General features: G+C 39.1%; 3 protein-coding genes across 16 annotated transcripts in view; 2 read left to right on the top strand and 1 right to left on the bottom strand.

Moving 5' to 3' along the window:
* Positions 1 to 18947, bottom strand: part of LOC107267449 (furin-like protease 1) — a 115906-nt gene that overhangs the window by 20375 nt on the left and 76584 nt on the right. For 12 of the 13 annotated variants that reach the window (XM_025084797.1, XM_025084796.1, XM_025084806.1 and 9 more), the window contains 2 exons: positions 1145 to 1366; positions 15 to 143 (listed from right to left, as the gene is read on the bottom strand). In XM_025084797.1, the coding sequence (XP_024940565.1) occupies positions 15 to 143; positions 1145 to 1366 (351 nt within the window). The other variant, XM_025084807.1, reaches the window with a different exon arrangement.
* Positions 3680 to 8413, top strand: LOC112494310 (dynein intermediate chain 3, ciliary-like). Of its 2 annotated transcripts, none has more exons than XM_025084809.1 (10): positions 3680 to 4061; positions 4170 to 4331; positions 4404 to 4504; positions 4587 to 4747; positions 4860 to 5037; positions 5117 to 5545; positions 5655 to 5937; positions 6044 to 6430; positions 6514 to 6916; positions 7717 to 8413. In XM_025084809.1, exons 1-10 carry the CDS (start codon positions 3879 to 3881, stop codon positions 8376 to 8378), a joined length of 2949 nt encoding a protein of 982 aa, XP_024940577.1. In that variant the 5' UTR covers positions 3680 to 3878; the 3' UTR covers positions 8379 to 8413. The 2 variants fall into 2 exon arrangements, with proteins under 2 accessions (XP_024940577.1, XP_024940578.1); XM_025084810.1 differs by lacking the exon at positions 7717 to 8413 and adding an exon at positions 7520 to 7659.
* LOC112494311 (dynein intermediate chain 3, ciliary-like) lies at positions 9617 to 10743 on the top strand. Its single transcript, XM_025084811.1, has 2 exons — positions 9617 to 10017; positions 10513 to 10743. The coding sequence occupies exons 1-2, from the start codon at positions 9835 to 9837 to the stop codon at positions 10690 to 10692; spliced, it is 363 nt and encodes a 120-aa protein (XP_024940579.1). The 5' UTR covers positions 9617 to 9834; the 3' UTR covers positions 10693 to 10743.

The following is an 18947-nucleotide window of genomic DNA, read 5'->3' as shown; positions in this document are numbered from 1 at the left end:
TCACGTAGACTTACGTAATTTCTAGTGAGATCCGGATGATCTTTTTCTAAACCGTCATCCAGTATTGTTACTACTACTCCACTTCCGGTGATACCTTCAGTCCAAGCACCCTGTACATTCATGTCTAGGCCGTTTCCACGATTCTATAAAAATACAAAAAAATTCAATTTCTTTAAACGGGCAACACAATCCGCTGCTCCGCTAACTCGAATTGCATATTAACCTCGCGGTGGTTGTGCTGTGTTTACCCAGACGTGCCTAAGTATTTCGTGTCAAACGGTGTCAAACAAATTTGTAGGGTTCACCTGTTTCACTGTGTTTCCATATATGCACTGTTAAATAGTTAATTACTGGAATCCAACGTTACGCTATGTTTCATTAGGTGCGTTCGTTTATCAAGTAAAATAAGACTGTGTCCTATAATTGGTCTAACAGTTTCGCTTTTAGTCCTACATGAAGTCATTATAAACGATTAGTAATTCGCTAACACAATAGTTACTATGGCTGAACAGACATCTTCAATCTGACTCAATGGCTGAATTGATAGCAGAATCGAACGAGGATTGAAATGAGTGATAGGTATGTTTCTATTAAACAATAGATATATTTTTGATACTTATTGTGCCCTTGATTTAAATTTCATGGAATAATTCAACATATTTTCCCGAAGCGATGTCTTTAGCGAGAAGCTGAACAAATTGTGCGAGTTAATCAATTGGCCTGATTATGAAAATAAGTGGGCTAAAATAAAGCGACTGAAAAAGTCAAGTGTGGAACTGTGAGTTGACGGTAGAGACAGCATTCGAAATGATGGACAAAATAGACGAATGAGCGATGCGAGCTCATTTTGATGTTTGGTATTGACTCAATGACTGTTGAAACTGAGAGTTTAAATATTTCGTGACTTAACTCGACTACAGTTGGAAATGGATTTATTCGTTCCGATAATTCAAGCTCGAAATATGATAGTGTCGATTGGTCGTATCTGACAATTCTATATAATTCTCAAAGAGAAGTGACGCTCGTCTAGTAGTATTTTCGAATGATTTCTCGAGTACAGAATTCTCGGTATCAAGTAAACGCATTCCGGAGTGTTTGAGTTGTACACGATTGTCCCAGGAGGAGCTGGTTACTATGTACTGACCAAATACCACATCTGAGGCCATCGTTCATCGTTGAGGATGATTCGTGGGCCAGAGTGTCCTCGTTTGATAATCAAGTCCCTTTTAGTTCGGGACTTGGCCCTTTGCTGCTCGGCACGCCGAACTCTTGAATCTCCTACGAGCCTCTGGTGGATTTCGTGGTGCGGTTCTGTTGATCTTTTTACGATTGAACGGTGTTCCATGTGGTACCAGTCATCGACTATCTGAAAATAAAATAAATCGAACCCATGAAAATGTGTGATGCAGCTGCATTTGTATGGAAGGTAACAAGTCTTTACGTATAGCAATGCATTTATCGAATATCAGCACTTTGGTGATCCGAGCTTTTGAGCCATAACCCCGTTACGTGCGGCCGGCGCTTTCGAGTCTTTCGGCCACGGCAATACGAGCGGCCGGCAGGGTGTTAATTTTTATAATTCGAAATAGTACTACGACTGTGAATTCACGCAGACGGGTACTAATGACGATAGGATCAAAAAAGTTGGCAGTGTTGCTGAATTAATGTGCATGTGCAATATGCGTTTTACCACGTAAATATACAACTATCTGCATTTTTTGAAAGCCCATAAAGAATTTATGGTAGGTCGCAATAATGCTGCTGCACGAAGCGGTGTGAACGTGGTTTTACGATACTGTTGAATTTATTGCATTTGTACAGTCTGTGTGTACAGTTTCGGTTCGATATATTTCGAAGGGGACTTTAATATTAATACAGTCTTATAAGCTTTCCTATATGTTATTTTTTTCTGGAATTACGTTTTGAAATTTGTTCCTTCGCCGAGATTTCCGATTCCTTCATCTTCATTGCGTAATTTTTTGTGCGAATAAACTGACAGCTGTCATTCACGGAATAACAAGCATCGCCTGAGAGCATCGATAAACAGATGTGACTTGAGTATTTTCGGGCTTTATTGGTGGATTTTATTTTGCAATGCATTCTCTCCAATTTCCAAAATTCTTTTACCGGACACTTGTATATTTTCAGTCTGACAGGATATTGCGCTTTTCGCCAATTCCCCGGTGGTACAAATTTTATAATCTTTCTTCGAGTTTCTTCCACCGGAAATTTCCTTCTTCTTGGAATTGGATCGGGCGGCCCGGCCTTTTTTGGTTCGTACACTCGAGCCTCCCACATTTTATTTATACAAGGACATTTACTTAGTCTGTACTTTAGCGCAGCCGTGTTTGGATGGCAATCGCTCAGGTCACTGATATCTGTTTTATTATCAGAATTTCGAATCCCACATATCCCAGGACACGTCATCCAACACGCTTCTTGACATATTTCCTCGAGATCCTTTTTCGGTGAAATATAAAGACCGGACTGACATTTATCTGTAAATTGAATAACACAGGGTGGTTTCGTGCAGCATTTTTTCAAAATACTCAATGGCGCTCTCATGCAACATAGTAACGGTGGCTTTTTTAATAATCGTGGAGATTTGCATTCGTCCATTTTTAAAGGGTACGATTTATCGCTTGGAAATTCGCAACAGTGTTTTTGGCAACGGTTATGCAATTTTGAGCACAACTTTTTTTGGAAATCCTCCGCCTTCCTGGGACACACGGGATACTGCGACGGATACGTTATTATTTCGGATCTTCCACAAAGACTTAATCCTGGAGGATCAGGATCCGGTAAGTGTGGGTCTTCTATAACACGGTCTGGAGGAAAGGGTTGTGGCGGGGATGAAAGTTCGAATATATACGACTCTCCAAAATTTGAGTTTACTGTTTCGCTGCAAGATGGACTCGAAGTGCAGGAATGGTTCCACATTGGATAAGCCGTGACAGTTTCAGGCTTTTTCACCACGGAATCTTTTTTCGGCAGGTAAAGATCAAATTTGTCTATTGTATCTTTTTCATTTGCATTTTTCATATTTTTTCTGCTTCCGTATGATCCAAATAATCGCAGCTCGATCTTTGTCGGATCTTGCCACGAGAATCGTCCTGGGATTCTTTTCAATATTTTACTGTGATCGTAAAACCAGGAATTTCGAAATTGGACATTCTTTGATATATCTTTTTGAACTGCCACTCCCTCGGAATACCTCGCGGACATCAAGCGTCTTCTTCTTTTTCGCCATATCGACCATAAATTAATATATTTGCGTGCCTGAAAGTGTGCATATTATTTTTTGGTTATAAAATCCTAATTGTTCTATTTTAGAAATAAACGTTCGATATTGCAACTGTAAGAGGTTACCTTACGAATTAAGTTTGTGTACATTTTCCAAGATTTTTTCTATGCGTTCAACATTTTCGAATTTCAACAAATTACTTAATCGAAAATCATTACTTTTGAGAAATAAAGATAAAGAGATCGATGGTAAGAAATAAATTTTTTTTCAAATTGGTTCTAAAGGGTATGAAATTAGCTAGAAAATCTTATTGATTTCAAAATTTATAGCCAAAGAATCTTTCTTTTGTTTATTCGATATCGAGCACCATCGCGAGATCGTCATTTAATGCATCGAATCAACGAAAAGTGCAGTTATGAAAGTGCGTCGAATGTGTTTTATAGGACTAACCTTTGATTAGTTTTTTTATTACGCATGCGAAAACGAATTCTCGTGCTAACTGTTGCACATGGGATTTAATCGATATTAGCAAAATATTCAATTTTCACTTATAAAACGTAAATTTTCGATGTAACGATCAATACATAAATATATACATATACATATAAAAGTAATAGAAAAATTTGGCTACACCATGGAAATTCAATACGTTTACGTGAAAACACGTTCTCAATTTGGAAAACAATGCTTTTTCGATGAATTCGGACCAAGTGTCGATGAGAATATCGCAACGAATCCAGAAATTACGGCGGATTACATAACAAGAAATCCATGTCACGTCGGTGTTCAAAAATCAAAGCAATATGCATTGCACGAAGTTCGTAATACGTTTATCATACGAAATTTAAAGCGATATCATTATTACAGGCTAAGAAAGTGTATTTAGCATTGATATAATAATTAATTGAACACTTTTTCTCGATAGATTCAAACCAGCGACGCCGTTACGAAGGAAAGTGGGATGTTCCACACGGAGGGTGGTTGGCCCAAGGAATTGAATCCAAAAGACGAAGAAGCTACGATGCGATTTCGTCGGAGGGTCGAGAAGGACGATAATTGGGCACCAAAAATGAATACATTAATGGAAGTGAGGAACGATTAATGAAAGTTACATGGGATAAATCTGTATAATGCAATACATCCAATACTTTCCTTACAGCCCGTGGAGCACTGCGTATTGCAAAACAATGCGGTGAACATTTATGAAAATTTCTTCGACGACATGGTACCCACGGAATTAGTTCTACCGTTGGCCGCAAGGTGGCAAATATTACGAAGACAGAGAGAACCCCGAAGGAACACGTTAGTTAATTTAACCAGTTAATCGAATTGATTGCATCAGAACTGTAAACGTCTACGCGGATCCGCAACTGAATGTCAGGCCAGTAACGCATCTGTCATGGTCGCCCGATCATGGAAAACGCTTGGCCGTGTCCTACTGTCTAATGGAATTTCAAAAGAGCACCAATGACTTAAGCTCATATTCCTACATATGGGACATAGGCAAGTTATTGACAGACACGTCGGACAAAAAATTATTATAAAAATTAAATAATTTCGTGCAATAAAATAATAAAAGTAGCTACCTAAAATATGCTCTCTTTTTCCCCCCCAGAAAATCCTAATAAGGCTTTCATGGCCCTAAAAGCATTTTGTCCTTCGGTAGTTATAGAATTCAATCCTAGGGACCCTTCGATGCTAATAAGTGGCCTGATGTCGGGCCAAGTGTGCAACTGGGACATAAGAACCGGAAATGTGCCAGTTCAAGTATCAGAGTTGCAGTACAGCCACAGGTGACTGTCAGAGTCAATTATTTGTATTTGCTTACTTTCGCTATCAGTCTAATTATTTATATTCCATTCCTTGATTCAGGGATCCAGCGAATCTTGCACTCTGGATAAATTCAAAAACGAATTCCGAGCTTTTCTCAGCATCGACCTGCGGTACCATGAAATGGTGGGACATCCGTAAATTGCGTGAGCCAACGGAGACTTTGGTGCTTGACCTTGATAATCCATTGAGATCGGACGAAGTTCGAGCGATCGGAGTATCGGCTTTGCAATTTGAAGCCACTATGGGCACAAAGTTTATGGCTGGTATGGAGAACGGAACAGTGATAAGTGGAAGCCGAAAGGGGAAAAATCCGGCTGAGAAATTGGCATTACGTTTTCGCTGCCATTACGGACCGGTAGTAGCCATCGATCGGAATCCGTTCAGTACGAAGAATTTTTTGACGGTCGGCGACTGGACTGTCAAGATTTGGGCGGAAGACACGAAGGAAGGCTGCCTTATCAGTACCATGTATACATGTCTCAAAGTTTTTTTTTCTTTTTTTTTTTTTTCTGATAACGTAATGGTAACCGAATACCTATTGGAATCTTGTACTGATCAATATCGAATTTCTAATTAGACCGCGTACTACGATCCTGAATGGTGGCTGCTGGAGTACATCTCGCTATTCGGTCTTCTACGTAATCGATATGTCTGGCCAGTTGGAGGTGTACGATCTTCTAGTCGGTATGGAAGGTCCAGTAAGGACCCTCAGATTATGCGAGGATCGTCTTGGCGCTATAGCGCCGCACGAGGAAGGAAAATTGGTAGCTGTTGGAAGTTCGAGAGGCAACGTGTATCTCGTTGAGTCATCGGAGGCATTCACTGTTAATGGGAAGAATGACAAAGCTTTAATGACTTCGGTAGGGTTGAATCATTGCATTATTCCCCTCGATATTCCGCGATGTATTGATTGAGAATTTTTTTTTTTTTTTTTTTTTTTTTTTTTTTTTTTTTTTTTTTCCCCAGTATTTGGATAGATGCAGCAGATACGAGAAGGCGATTGACAATAGGCTCAAGGAAGTGAAACTTGCTCAAAGGATAATTTTCGAAGAGGTCCTTGAGCCTGTCTTGACGCGAGATAGAAGCAAGGTTAAGAATAAGGATAAGAAGGAAAAAGTAAAGAAGAAGGAAAAGGATAAAGACAAGGGCAAGGAAAAGGATAAAGATAAATTCGATATTGAACATAAGACTAGCTTAAGACAAAAGTCGAGGTCGAAGGAAAGGGCCAAAGAAAAATCGGAAGAGAAGGACAAAAAGAAGTCGAAGAGTAAAAGGGCAAAGGATGGCGTAACCTTTCCTGACGATCCCGAATTGGTTACAGTCGAACTACAATATTACGAGACAATTCAAAAGGTACGGCGAATTCAGACATGACGTTTGGTTCGTCAGAGGAGAATGGCACTAGTTTTCATTTACTTTCTATTAACGTCCGACAGGAGATTGAAAAATATGCAAACATCGAGGATACGGAACAGGAGGATCCTGCGAGCAAATTCGAGTCGCCTGGGAAACGTAAAAAACTCGAGGAATCCCGTGATAAGGATGCGCGTCAGAAATCTGATAAGGATGATCAAATGAAACAGATCGTAATTCTAAAGAAGTTTGCCGAGCCACAGCGGGAGTCGCAGGACCTGACTGATCGTCTGGACTTGGATATGGTCGACGACGTTAATGCTTCTGTCGTTCTTCAAGAGTCTAAGGAGAAAATCAAGAGTCCTGGCAAAGCGTCTCCTGGCGCGCGTAAACACTCGCGCCGCGCCAAGGGTTTTCGGCTGAAGGAGGAAAAACCCTGTGGAACCGAAATTTGCCAGCCGACCGTGTGTTGTCTCGCTAAAATTGGTGAGATCTTTTAGTAATTCATAATGCATTAGTCCACGTCGTACTATTTTTCCGAGTCGTTTCGCGCTCATCCTTTATGATATTTTACTCCATTCATTTAAACGATCCATCACGCGAGGTGTTCACTTTATAAATTTCATTCAGGTTTCGTACTTTCTACGAATTTCATTTGACATCTTTTACAGCGGGGAATGCCATATTATTACTTTTTTAAAAGTCCGTTGTCCTAGAGTTATCGCTCTTTTAACGGTCACGGCGTACATTAAGAAAATTTATAGAGTTCCTACGGCACGTAAGAACAGAGTCCAATTCTCACATCTACGTTCGAGAGTCTCGTTCATTTTTCTTCAAAGATTCTTACGTTCGATTTAAAATATATTTACGCTGCTTTTTTCTTAAGGTATTGACGATCATTTTTATATCTTTCTCGCAACATTTTTTTTTAACTTTTTTTTTATTCCCTACCGTAAAGCCTCATTGTGAGGATTCAGTTTCATCCAATTTCCTGCACCGTTATCATCAAATGCTGGTCGAGAGTAATTACTACGAGAGTCGTAATTACCATTCGATACCATGTGTAACTTTAAACGTGCTTCCAACTAGTCCCGTTCTGCTTATATCTGCGAACGTTTGCTCGAGCCTGAACCATATGGTTGGTGTTGCTATTAGCAAATTCACCAACTGCAGAATTAATTACATTCAATCGTTAACTGTACGTAATTTTCCAAAAATCAAAGCCCAGGTATTACATTTCGCCCGGAATAAAGTGTTCAATTTTATGTACCGAGATGTATTTTTAGATAAATCAACTACCAAGAAGGGTAAGGAGACTTGGACGGATTTGGATTCCCACGGTAGAAGGAACACACAAACGCTGCTCATAGCGTTACCGAAAGCTTTGAGAAAGTCTGTGGAAGATTCCGATACCAAAATGAAAACTCTGATGGGTGAGAAAAAGCAAATTTTGAGGAACAAGGATGCACCACCCAATATCCTACAAGCGGAAGTGCTGAGTGCAAGAGAAAAATTGCGAGCGGAAGTAGATCGCACGAAGGCTGTAAAGGGTGGCTTTTCTACGGTCAAACGAGAAAAGTCGCTAAAATCGGCAAGAGAGGAGGGAGCGGAAGTCGATCTAGTAGCGGAAGTGCACAAGGACGAAGAATCTCTACAGGTGCAGTCGCAAGTGTTCGTCGAACCGGAAGTCAGCCACTCTGAGGCGGAAAGTGAAAAACCGAGAAAAACGACAGCTATCCAGGATGAGTGCGAACTCGAAACAGCTAAGATTTCCATCGGTCAAATAGTTGGTAAGCCTGAGGGCTTCAGGTTACCAGTTGCTTATCGAAAAATCGATTTCCCGAAAGTCAACTCATCAAAGAGACAAGATGTTTATCCGAGAATTTCAGCGGCTGTTATCACGAAAATTTCGACTTCGCACGAGTACAACGAGACGGAGACGAAATAAGTATATTTTGCGATGACAAATATTTTTTTAGGTGTAACATTTTTTAAAATAAATTTTATACAAACCTTACGATGAGTTTCGAAACGTTCAAAAATCTACGAATATTTTGCCCTTATTTTCGAAGCTCCTACAACGTCTGCTCTTACGATCTCAATTGACACGTTCGCAGCGAATTTCCACAGTATTTGAAATTAAAAATTATCTTTAAACGAGGAAATATAATTTTACATTTGTTTCTTTTAATTAATAAAATAAAATTTTTTTATGCAGTATAGAGGCGCCATGGGAAGTTTTCTTTTTTCAATTGGCACTCTGAGGTTTCGTGGAAGCGTAGCATAAGGTGTTATAATGACTAGACGGAAGTCAGTAGTCAGTCAGAAATCTCTTGACGTTCTTGAGAGTCTGTCTTGCGTACACTGAGATGAATATGCAGCGTTCTGACTTCCCATCACTGAATACGCCAAGACTCGATTTTAGTGTCGTCGAGTGGGATCTCTATTTTTGAGAATAAAGAAAGTATAATTATATAAGTGAAATTGAATTAAAAAGTTAATAAAAGAATCATTCACACCGTGCGCAGTATACAAGCACCATATCAATATAGCAGTGGATAGTTTGCGTTGCGATTACAAGGGTGGAAAAAAAGTACAGATGCATTCGCTGCAAATGCTCGCTCAAAAGTATTATTAAAATAAAAAAAAAATTTCCCCAATATCACTATAGGTATCGGATGCTCGTGAAGTAATTGCTGAAAAGCGACATAAATTTTGTAATTTTAATGAAAATTTCGAAAAAAAAGCTAAGCAGAGTAAAATCGTGTTCGATAACCTCACGATTATTCGTCCCCTCCGAATTTCTTCACTTTTTTTTCTCATCGCCACAATAATACCCTACTTTCTTTTCCATCTAGCTCAGCGAAATCCTAGAGAAACCCCTGCGCCCTTAGAAGCGGTATGTCTTTCTGTAATTAGTTTTCGGTCACGTACACCTGCGACTTTCTTTTACCGCCCCGTTTCAGGAATATTTTCCACCCTCTATAAGCATATTTGCTTTTCTCTCGAGGGTGCTCTTAAAGTTTCCTCCCGATTGAACCTTCTAGTGACGTACTATCTCACAGCAGACTGAATCGAGGGACTTGCCTCTATTGGTTATCTTTTGAAGGCCTGTACGTGGCACGCGAAGAAAATATTATCTTAACTTTATGAACATACTCCAAGATCTTAATGATTATAAAATTACTATGTATATCCAAGCAATTCGAAAACTAGTAATGTTTCCAAAAAATTCGATTTTACTCGCTAATCCTAAATACTTACTACCGAGCTTATCTTGAGTACACTCGGAACGAGGCAGACGTAAAAATAGTATTTGACATATGGCAGTCATACGCACGATCAAGGACTGCATTACAGGCAATAAAATGCAGAGAAACAAACTTTAGTAGGGAATCGTCAAAATGGAACCTACCCACGTTTACGTAAAGGCACGTGCCGAATTTGGAAGACAATGTTTCTTTGACAGCTACGGTCCTGTCATCGACGAAGATATACAACCCGATCACCTCGCTTATCAAGATTACATAAGACGGAATCCATGCCACGTGGCCAGTCAAAAACCCAAGCAGTATGCAGTGCACGAGGTATTATTTTTATTCGGTGGGCACACATACCGATATAATTTTTTAAATTGACAAATAACCTAGTGCCATTCGATTCCAACGAAACGTGCCAATTTTCACATTTCACGTAATTCCCTATAATGAAGCTTCGGTTGAACCTCCGACATTTCCCGTGGAATTTTCCGCAACTTTTGACGCTATTAATTATTATTTGACATCGAATTCCATTGAGATCCTTCTTGCCAACGTAATATATCCTCTCACTGTGCTTCCCATTATTCGTATGATTTATGTGCTCGCTTTTCTCTAGCTCAAGGTACGCATAGAATAGTGCTTGCATTGTACGCGTTAATCGAATCCTTACTGGGTAGAAATGGATTATTATTGGTTTCGTGATCTTGGATAATTTTATTTTAGAAAATGTTTTTAAAATAATTTATTACACAAATATACTTCATCCAACGTACTCTGAAAGGATCTTCTGGACGCTTTTTAATATGTCATTTATTCGTGCAGGTTCAAGCATCCGCGAATCCCTTAAAGAGCACTGGCATGTTTCATTTCGAAGGCGGATGGCCGAGGGATATTAATCCACAGGATGAGGAAGCGACGGCTCGATTTCGAAGACGAACTGAAAAGGAAGATGATTGGGCACCGAAACTTCGGCACTTATTCAGAGTAATTGAATTTTCTTGAAACGTTGTCTATTCGAAAATCAGGTTGGAACGTTTTGGCGGGTTTTATCAATGAAAAATAGTTTTTTTCTATATTTTCAGACCATGGAGCACGGTGTTCGGCAAAACAATACTGTTGACATATATGAACATTATTTCGATGATATTGAACCGGCCAATTTGATAACGCCGCACAATCTTAGGTATTACGTAAAAAAGAGAATTTGATCATTTCTTTATACGTATTCCAAAATTACAACTTTCTTCTCTTTCGCTACAGGGTGGTTAATGTCTATACCGTTCCTCAATTAAAAAAAGAACCCGTTAACTGGATAGCCTGGTCGCCGGATCGTGACACGAAAATAATAGTTTCGTACTGTGTAATGGATTTTCAAAAAATTACCAAAGTACAGGGACACTCTTACGTTTGGAGCGTTGGTAGAGATTTTTCGAATTTTTAATGACAAAAGTTTAACTGGTTTAAACATTTTTTGAGCAAATATACGTATTTCTTTGTTTTTTTTTTTTTTACAGAAAACTCAAACGTGCCCGTTTCACTTTTAAAAACGTTTAGTCCTTTAGTAGTATCTGAATATCATCCACGTGATTCTAGACGAGTAGCCAGTGGCTTAATGACAGGGCAAGTTTGTAGTATTTCTTTTTTTTTTTTTTTTACAGAAAACTCAAACGTGCCCGTTTCACTTTTAAAAACGTTTAGTCCTTTAGTAGTATCTGAATATCATCCACGTGATTCTAGACGAGTAGCCAGTGGCTTAATGACAGGGCAAGTTTGTATTTGGGATTTGCGAAAAAGTATGAAACCAGTTGCATTTTCGAGATCGGATTCCAGTCACAGGTAAAACTGAATATTTGTTTTAAAGCAAATGAAACAGAACAATTTTATGAGCAGATATTCCGGCACAATTTTTTTTTCACGTTAAAGATATCCCATATCATCGTTAAAGTGGATCCAATCAAAAAATGGTTATGAATTTTTCACGAGTTCCTACGACGGACAAGTGATGTGGTGGGACATGCGAAATTTGCCGAAACCAACATCAATTTTGACTTTCGATCTTGAAAATCCCAGAAATCCAAGTTTGGATCATGCCTTCGGTGTGTCATGTATGAATTTTGAACCGACAGTAGCCACGAAATTTCTAATTGGCTTAGAAAATGGTGTTACCATAAGTGGATCCAGAAAATCAGCAAACCCGGAGGAAAAAATGTCCCTCCGGTTTGATTCCCATTACGGTCCTGTAATTTCAATCGACCGAAACCGATCGATTCCAAAATGCTTTTTAACTATCGGTGATTGGACAGCTCGTGTTTGGTCCGAGGACACAAAGGAAGGCGGATTGGTATCAACGAGGTATAATGCTTTAATATATGAGAAAAAAATTCATTTTTATCCATAAATTCATAAATCAAATATGGCCGCCTGACTGTAACGAGAGATCAGTAAAGTTACGGAATAAACTTATTCGTGATAGGTACTTCAAAAAGTTCCTAACTGGTGGATGCTGGAGCAGATCGAGGCACTCATTGTTTTACACCATCAATCGAACGGGTCATCTTAAATCTTGGGATCTACTTCAAGATCTTCAAACACCAGTGACGTCATTGCGCTTATGCAACGATCTCCTAACTACCATAACGCATCATGAGGATGGAGCCATAATGGCGATCGGCAGTACTTCCGGTAACGTGTATCTGGTAGAAGCTTCCGAAGGTCTCGTAAGATTTTCAAAAGATGAAAAGAGTAATTTTGTTACAGTGAGTTTGTGGTTCATATACATACTCTATTAGTTAGGAAAAACATACATATATCGTTTTGTGGATCGTAATACTTAGTTATTGCGTCAATTTGTTTATTTTGAAAAATAGTTAAATTATTATCGTTATTTCATTGAATTAGTAGTTCATCCATTATGTTCGATAACTTTCGAAGTTTAATAATCTCCGGAGTAAAGTTTCCTAGAGATTTTCTAAGGCTTCCAGCAAGTTTTCCTGCACGACAACTTAAACTACCGCGAAGACGTTCTTAAGTCTTCGCCACACGTTATCGCGGAATCCCTAGAGAACTTTACCGACCGCAACGATTTGCCAGTATTAGTAAAATTAATTAGATAGCTGAAAATTTTTGGTGAGATAAGTGGAAACTTTTTTTTTTCGAAATTAAAAATCTAAATTCGAGTACATGCATATAAGCCCTAAATTCTGAATCGACAGTACATCGACAGATGTTCCCGTTTCGCAAAGGCCATGGATGTGCGTCGAAGGGAATTGAAATTGTATCGAAGGACGACAACCCTGGAAGATAACAGAAGAAAAGAACTTGAGAAAGAATTGATTTTTGAAATGAGCAAAAGCAAAGGAAAGTCAATTCGCGATAAGAAATTGAAAGATAAACTTCGAGGTAAAGAATACCATCTCACGGAGTCACAGATTCTAAACGATCCTGAATTGCTCGACGCTGAAAAAGCATATTTTCGAATAATTAACGAGGTAACTTTTTATTGCCACGAGAAGCTGTCTCTATTGAAATTGTCATTTAACGTTAAAAACATACCCGCAGGAAATTTCGAAATTCGACCGTATCGTGGATCCTGATGATGATTTCCCGACAAAGGAGCACTCAAAAGTTAAAAAACAGACCAAAGATCGAAGGATTACTGGCAACTTGGAACTTCAAAAAATGAGATTACGTAAAAAAAGTGATTTTCCCAAACACAAAAATGAAATTGTAATTCTAAAAAAATCAAAAGTATCCGATATCCAAAACACTCAGGAAGTGCATAACCCGATTAATTCGAACGATTCTTCGGAGTCACTAATTTCGAAAGCAACTGCAACTGCAACCAAAGTTAAAGTGCCAGCAGGTCCCTTGAAGATGCCACAAGAATTGAAACCGTTAAGCCCAAGGATTTGTAAAGCTCCTTGCGCAATGGAAATTTGCTGTAAGGACGTTTCATACAAGATCAAAAGTAAGAAGCAGCAGGATAAACAGGATGAAAAATTGTTAAGAAACTTGACAGGGGAACAAGAGCCGGATGCTGAGATGAAAACCTGGAGAAGGATACCAGCTGGTTTAGGATCGTCAGGAACCACCGACTCGTTATTTACACAGGACGAGAAGATGGAGATCCTGCGAAATATCTCAGCGCCGCCAGAAAAAATGATACAAATATTTACAAGACGTATGAGTCACGTTGTCAACAAAACTGAGCCCGACTGAATAGATAAGCGAGTCGGACGCTGCCTGCGTCCGGAATTCTCAATTTGATTAATCGACAGTCGCAGTAATTATTATACACATATACGCGATAACGCATCAGTTCTCTGCACGGCGAGTTATCCGAAACTTTGTTGCTGAAATATTTTCTATTAACAATAGGAAAATCGTTAGCGCGTATTTAGTAACTTTATCGATAGATGTAATTCATTGTGTACATTGTAATATTATTATCATCATTGCCATTACTACTGTTACCAATAAGCTTCCGAGTTATGATTCTTTAGTATATTATCCGGCATTTGCAATTTATCAAATATTATAAATTATCGGGAAACTCCGATATATCCAAACCGATAAACTCTTATGGCTGGGCATCGAAACGGATACTGGCTTATATCGACATAAAGAGACACTTTCCGGTGTTGGATACCGGAAGTTCTCTCTAGCACCTCTAAGACTCACTTTTCCGGTGGTATCCCAGATACCAGCAATTTTTCACATTGGAAAACCAATGCAGTCTGTATAGTCAGTGAGAAAATGGTATCGCTGACGTCTACCTACCTAGGATGCCGCATGCACATTTTAAAGAAACGACACCGATAGGATTGCATTCTGCGAATGTCACGGGTTGCGGTTGCAGTTGCAATCTTTCTCCAAAAATTCTCTTGATTTCGCCACCTTCTGCCGTCTCTACCTCTTGCAGTCTCCGATATTCAAAGTCTTCGCCCTCTTCCCGTCGCCTGCGTAGCACGTGAACTTTTCGTCTCTCAAAGTGACTGGGGCTTTTGTCAAATTTCAAAGAATTCCGAACTAGTCTTTTCCCCTTATTTTCAAATTGCCCACAGTCTTTGGTGCCGGCGAAAATATTTCGCCAGACGTTGTTTCACATTAGCTGCTGAGAGGATCTGTGCCTGGAGCAACCATTGGATAAATACGGTATATACGTAATTTTGAAAATCCATTGAAAAAACTATCTAAGCTTGTGTGTCCAAAAATATGAAAATGACTTATCCTTTGGAGAGTCGGAAGACGTTATATCGTATCAAAGATGGCATACGACACATAGGGGTTGTATCTCCCAAAGTGAAAAACTCTTTTCACTATCCATTTTCTAAGATTTTTTTAAGGTCGAAGGAACCTGCGTATGGTAATAATAAAATATGAATAAGACACGTGTAATTACGTTTTCACAGAAACTCAAATATCAAAGAACGATCAGAATCACTCGTATGGTAAGTATCGGAGTAAAAAATGTGAGACACGCAAAAGTATCGGATTACGAAAGGAGGACGAGATAAAGAGCTTAAAAGATGTGGAAAGAGTAAGGTTGAGAAGTCTGGGGTGGGCGATGACGACGTCGAGTCCGAACAAAAGAAATAAAGAGCATGAAGGACTCGTAAAAGGGCCCGTGCAACTATGGACCAGATATCTCGACTCGGACGTTGTACTCCCGTACGTACTACGGTACGATACTCGCGGACGCAGTGCCGTATCAACTGCTTCACAAATGAGGAACAAATTTCTCAGCAGGAACTATCAATATCATTTCAAATAGTCTAAGTACTTTGTGTACGCATAAGTGGCAAAAATAATTCCTCTAGAAATTATAACATTCTTCTTATGTTTTACGTAATTCAAAATCGTAAAATATTTTCAGAGATAGAAATATGGGTGAGAACGAAGGCAAAGAAAAATGAAGAAACTGTATGAAAAGTATTTAGAGAGAAAGATAGAGAAAGATGGGAGTGTGGTGGAGGGGGAGGCTTCTAATAAAAAATGATAAAAAAAAGACGTTTTAGAGGAAAGCGAAGAATTTTACAGAGGATGGAAAATATGATATTATGGAAAAGGAAGAAAATGGAATAGGATTGGAATCTAAAGCTGAGGTCACTGTGAAAGCTGGACCATCTCGTCCTCGAACTAGCCCTCCAGTAAAATTACGGCCCTGGCAAAACGTTTGGCGCAATTCCAACTGCCGAACCTCGGACTGGCGTACGCGAAATCTCGTTTACTACTCGCTGTGCCTTATATTACTATACAAACCTCTATATAACTACCACCGCCACTAGTACTACTATTGCTTTTGTATTGTACCAGATCACTAGAGTATACTCGTCGGCGTGCGTGTGTATTCGGTTCTGTAAAAATAGGATATCTACTGATACGCGGTTACCGGATGAATTTTGATTTTTTTTCCCTGGACTCACGACTTTTCCCCAAGAATAATCCGTCATCTCCATTAACTTCTGTGCCTGTAGTAGTTCGGTACAGTAAGTGGAAAAAAAATATAAATTACAGGAAATTCGATCAACCCTACAGAATACATCAGACTGCTTTTTAACAACAGACCGATACCATTTTTCATTGAAATTTATTTCGTGTGCACTGGCAATGCCCAATGTAGCGAGAAATCAAACTATCAAGCGCGACTCGTGAGAGGTATCGAAGTTCGTCGAAAATCAATTTTTGCAATAAAAAACGAAAAGGCAAAACGACACCGGCGTATACAGATAATACGTGAATCTAACTCCATTTCATGCCCACAAAAAAAAAGATATAATCGATCGCATTGAAAATAAAAGAGTTGCCTGATATTGACATTTGCGAAGGGAAAAAAATATAGTGTTTACCAGGGGGGTTTATAGGAATCGATATGACAACCCTGTCGATGGCGATAGTGCATCGTGAGAAGCTTTCAGTGGTTCTCGAAACGAGGCTTGCAAGTACAAGGGCTTTCCTCAAATGCTTTTCGTGCTTTGTTCTTGTCTGGCGAGGTCGACGTTTATACACGCCGGCTCACTTTCCAAGGTGGGAAATGGGAGACGCTACCGAGAGGAGGGACGGTGGTACTGTGATTCGAAAAGCACGTACTTTGACACACAGAGACAGGACGCACACGTGCGCAGATCGAGAAATAGGAAAAGAGTGAGAGAGAAAGAGGTAGTCCATCAAAGTACTTGGGACAAGCAAGTTTACAGCGAACCAAAGAAAGAGAGTGGTCCTGTGAGTGCTCGGCCATTTTTTTTCGTGTATACGCACACTCGGCTTTGCTTCTGTTCTCTCCCTCCCTCCCCCTCTCTCTGTCGTAGCGACACTTACCAAAGCGAAAATTTTAATGGAGCTTCTCGCTGTTAAGCTCCACGAAAATCATTCCCTGTCCCCGCAGTCATATTTCATTTGCTTCATTATTTATCATCTTCTCCTTATTTACTGCTAATAAAAGTTTCTTCATAAATTCTTGCCTAATACTAAATTTCGGTTTAGTCCCCTTCTCAACACTTGTCTTTCCTTTCCTCGCTTTAATGTAAATTTTTCGATAATTTATTTTAGTATTTTTATTTGCCCTGATATTTTCATACAGATATTGACTATTTCTATAAGATTCAAGGTTTTCATCAAATATGGTAATTGTAGCTGTGACCTATTGTTCTCTTTAAACAGATTGACTTGTTTGCAGAAAATATGTAAAGATCATGCTCGACCGCCAGACCTGGACCCGGTGATCTCAAAGTCAGTGGCCATCGCCACGTACCACCTCCTTCCGGAATAGACCACGTCACACAGGTTATCGCATAACGTTCAGCATCCATCGGACTCATGAACCAATTCATCTCTGATGGTTCCGATGAATCCACACATGCGTGTCTTCTGGCACAGGAGCACGGTGATGATCTTACCCCACTCGATCCACAGCCTCACCAACGGAAAGATGGTCCAGTCAGTGCGTTTGGTTAAGCACTGACTTCTACCCCTTTGTGGCTTATCACTATTAAAGGCTAAATCGCCAATCTAGGCTCCCACGAGCCACAAGAATACCAGAGTGACAATTGAATAACATCAATGAATAGACAAAATTTATTTAATATTTGTTACGTTGGCAACGTTGACAACTAAATACCTTCTGCCATTTACCGTTATTGAGAATTTTCTCATTAAAATTCATATTACCACGAAAAATCATTTTTCTCCAAACATGATTTCCACGAGGATTAGGATATCTGCGTCGGAGCAGATTACGCGAAAATCCGATTAGCCATAATGTATTCATCGGAATTGGACTGCATTTTCTTGATAAGATATTTGCACCCTTAGGGACACGAGAAACGTTTCAGCATTACACGGAGTGAGTCTTAGAGTTCAGGCTATATACATTCAATATTGTAGACTATATAGGAAATGATATATCAGGTGTGTGGATACAGAGGTGGGTCTTGATCAGGAGTGCTTTTAGCTCGAGAGCTTTAGTGTATCTAACTATATGTATATGGTTTCTATGTCGCTCTGTGCATAAATGGAAGCCAAGGTGAATACATTTGCTTGAAGATTTCTTGACAGCCAACTGTCAGAAATGAAGTTTCCGAGTGATCCGAGCGAACAGACGGTCGATGGAAAAAGACAAATTGTAAGAAAATAAGATAATTATAATTGGCTCTGTCAAATAATTTTTTCATATTCTCTTATCAATATTGATAATCTCGCGAGAAACTGATATCGTTGTTATTTAATTATTTCGGCGATACGACAAAAGATTGCATAATTATTATAATTCGTCTTCCTTTGAAAATCATTAAAGAGCTATCAAGATAATACAACGAAGTAGATTTTGACGTTGCGCGATAACATCGAATTGCAATTGATTACGACCAACAATGGCTCCCTGCTATATCATAACTACCTACGAGTACAGCCTTTCATAAGCGATATCATCCCTGGGGGATGCATCGTTATCTCATTAAAACATCGCATGTAAAATATAGACGTTTAAACGACGCAAACTCCAAAGAGATATAATTAATTATAATCACGCACCGCTGAAATAAAAATTTTTTCTTTAAAAAAAAAGTACTACATATATTTTTATTCAATTTTTCAGTATTTCATCTTTACACACGTGCCTCCATGCGCCAATAATTTTTTTCCATTATCTTCAGCAGACTTGACAATGTCTATATCACGAAACTAAAAGAACCTGGAATACGAATCTAAATTGTGACCCGCTCTTTTTCGCTCTTTTTTTTTTTTTTTTTTTTTTAAATTTT

This window comes from Cephus cinctus, unplaced genomic scaffold (genome assembly GCF_000341935.2).
Source record: "Cephus cinctus unplaced genomic scaffold, Ccin1 Ccin1_scaffold0404, whole genome shotgun sequence".
Classification (NCBI taxonomy): domain Eukaryota; kingdom Metazoa; phylum Arthropoda; class Insecta; order Hymenoptera; family Cephidae; genus Cephus; species Cephus cinctus.
This window is presented reverse-complemented; position numbering and strand designations above follow the sequence as displayed.

Excerpts from the sequence above, each read along its gene's own strand:
- LOC112494310 (XM_025084809.1), top strand. The coding sequence starts at position 3,879 with ATGGAAATTCAATACGTTTACGTGAAAACACGTTCTCAATTTGGAAAA. Across the intron at positions 4,062-4,169 it reads AGCAATATGCATTGCACGAA|ATTCAAACCAGCGACGCCGT; the intron begins GTTCGTAATACG and ends TTTTCTCGATAG. Across the intron at positions 5,546-5,654 it reads GGCTGCCTTATCAGTACCAT|ACCGCGTACTACGATCCTGA; the intron begins GTATACATGTCT and ends ATTTCTAATTAG.
- LOC112494311 (XM_025084811.1), top strand. The coding sequence starts at position 9,835 with ATGGAACCTACCCACGTTTACGTAAAGGCACGTGCCGAATTTGGAAGA. Across the intron at positions 10,018-10,512 it reads AGCAGTATGCAGTGCACGAG|GTTCAAGCATCCGCGAATCC; the intron begins GTATTATTTTTA and ends TTATTCGTGCAG.